The sequence below is a fragment of the Solanum tuberosum genome, unplaced genomic scaffold, assembly GCF_000226075.1.
Source record: "Solanum tuberosum cultivar DM 1-3 516 R44 unplaced genomic scaffold, SolTub_3.0 scf00018, whole genome shotgun sequence".
NCBI lineage: Eukaryota > Viridiplantae > Streptophyta > Magnoliopsida > Solanales > Solanaceae > Solanum > Solanum tuberosum.
In genome coordinates, this window is record NW_006238944.1 from 2,573,691 (window position 1) to 2,576,277 (window position 2,587).

At 42.5% G+C, this 2,587-nt stretch overlaps 1 protein-coding gene across 1 annotated transcript in view; it reads right to left on the reverse strand.

Moving 5' to 3' along the window:
- Positions 1–623, reverse strand: part of LOC107058300 (uncharacterized) — a 1,577-nt gene extending 954 nt beyond the window's left edge. The window contains exon 1 of the mRNA XM_015303841.1: positions 247–623. Within this exon, the coding sequence (XP_015159327.1) occupies positions 247–623 (377 nt within the window). The remainder of the gene's footprint in view (positions 1–246) is intronic.
- Positions 624–2,587: the final 1,964 nt, after the last annotated feature.

The window sequence follows — 2,587 nt, forward strand, 5'->3', positions numbered from 1 at the left end:
GACATAGGTCGCCTACGTATCTCATTCTTGAGAATTCAGGTCAGACGTAGTTCATTACAAGAGGGATAAAATTTAAAATGACGCGATTACAAGCAAATAAAAGCGGTTACAAGGAAACGACAAAAAGTACAAACTGAAATTTCATACATAGTATCTCTTGACAGCATCTGAATTGATCGGTTTCAGCCATTCGGTGCCATCCATCTCCGACAGGACCAAGGCGCCTCCAGATAATACTTTGCAAACCATGTAGGGTCCTTGCCAATTTGGTGCAAATTCCCTTTATATTCATCCTGGTGAGGGAAAATACGTTTGAGAACCAATTGCCCAATCTCAAACATTTTAGCTCTTACTTTCTTGTGGAAAGCACGAATCATTCTCTGTCGATATAGTTGTCCACGACAAACAACAACCATTCTCTTCTCATCGATCAATGTTAACTGATCAATCCGCTTGCGAATCCATTCAGCATCACTCAATTCAGCTTCTTGGATGATTCTCAATGAAGGTATTTCAACTTCTGCAGGTATAACTGCTTCTGTTCCGTATACTAGCAAATATGGAGTAGCTCCAACTGATGTCCTGACAGTCGTTCGGTAACCCAATAAAGCATAAGGCAACATCTTGTGCCAACCTCTGCGATTATCAATTATTTTCCTCAAAATCTTTTTATGTTCTTGTTGACGGCTTCTACGGCTCCATTCATTTGGGGACGATAGGCGGTTGAGTTTCGGTGAGTAATCTTGAATTCTTCACATATCTCTTTCATCAAATGACTATTGAGATTCGCTCCATTATCTGTAATGATAGATTCTGGTACTCCAAATCTACATATCAAATTATTGCGAACAAAATCAGCTACAACTTTCTTGGTCACCGACTTATACGAAGCTGCTTCCACCCACTTGGTGGAGTAGTCAATAGCAACCAAAATGAATCTATGTCCGTTAGAGGCGACTGGCTCTATTGGACCAATGACATCCATGCCCCAAGCTACAAAAGGCCAAGGAGAACTCATAGCATTGAGTTCGTGAGGCGGCACTCAAATCAAATCACCATGCACCTGACACTTGTGACACTTCTGCACAAACTTGCAACAGTCATGTTCCATAGTCATCCAAAAATAGCCGGCTCGAAGGATCTTTCTTGCAAAAGTGAGTCCATTCATGTGAGTACCACAAACTCCGGCATGTATCTATTCCAGAAGCTTCGCAGCTTCACTAGCATCCACACATCTGAGAAGACCTAAATCTGGAGTCCTCCTATAAAGGATTTCCCCGCTTGCGAAGAAATTGAGGGCCATACGGCGTATCGACTTCTTCTGGTTGAACGTAGCATTCTCAGGATAAGTCCCGTCCTCTAAATACTTCTTGATGTCAAAATACCATGGCAAACCATCAGGTTCCGCTTCAACATGTGAACAATGGGCAGGCTGCTCTTTTACCTCTATATCCATTGGATCAATATAACTTGTATCTGGATGTTTGATCATTGAGGAGATGGTGGCAAGAGCATCGGCCAACTCATTCTGTGTCCTGGGAGTGTGTCTGAACTCAATCTTGCAAAATCTCTTGCACAACTTCTGTATATACTGCACATACGGTGTGATCTTTGGGTTCTTCACAGCCCATTCTCCTTGGACCTGATGAATCAGCAAATCTGAATCTCCAATAACCAACAACTCATGAACATTCATATCAATTACCATCTTCAGACTGAGGATGCAAGCTTCGTACTCAGCCATGTTATTCGTGCAATTAAATCGGAGTTTAGCCGCCATAGGATAGTGTTGACCTGATTCTGACACTAAAACTGCTCCGATACCTTTCCCTTGGTGATTTGCCGCTCCATCAAAGAATACTCTCCAACCAGGATATGCTTCAGAAATATCTTCACCCACAAACGCTACTTCTTCATCGGGAAAATAAGTCTTAAGCGGTTCATACTTTTCATCAACTGGATTTTCTGCAAGATGATCAGCCAAGGCTTGTGCTTTTATCGCCTTTTGTGTCACATACACAATATCAAACTCACTCAAAAGCATTTGCCATTTAGCCAACTTTCCAGTCGGCATTGCTTTCTGGAAAATATATTTCAATGGGTCCATCCTGGAAATAAGGTATGTAGTATAAGAAGACAAATAGTGTCTCAACTTTTGAGCGATCCAAGTCAAAGCACAACATGTTCTCTCCAAAAGAGTGTAACGAGCCTCATATGGAGTGAACTTCTTGCTTAAGTAATAAATGGCTCGCTCCTTCTTCCCAGTCTCATCATGTTGACCAAGCACGCATCCCAATGCGTTATCCGAGACAGACAAATATAGCAATAACGGACTCCCTTCTCGCGGAGGGACCAACACCGGCGGATTGGACAAATAGTTCTTGATGGCATCAAAAGCAGTTTGACATTCGCCGGTCCACTTGGTCGAGGCATCTTTTTTCAATAACTTAAAGATGGGCTCACACACCACGGTGGACTGAGCTATAAACCTGCTGATGTAGTTCAACCTTCCCAGAAAACTCATCACTTCTTTCTTGGTCTTCGGAGGAGGTAATTCCTGGATCGCCTTAATCTTGGAAGGGTCAAG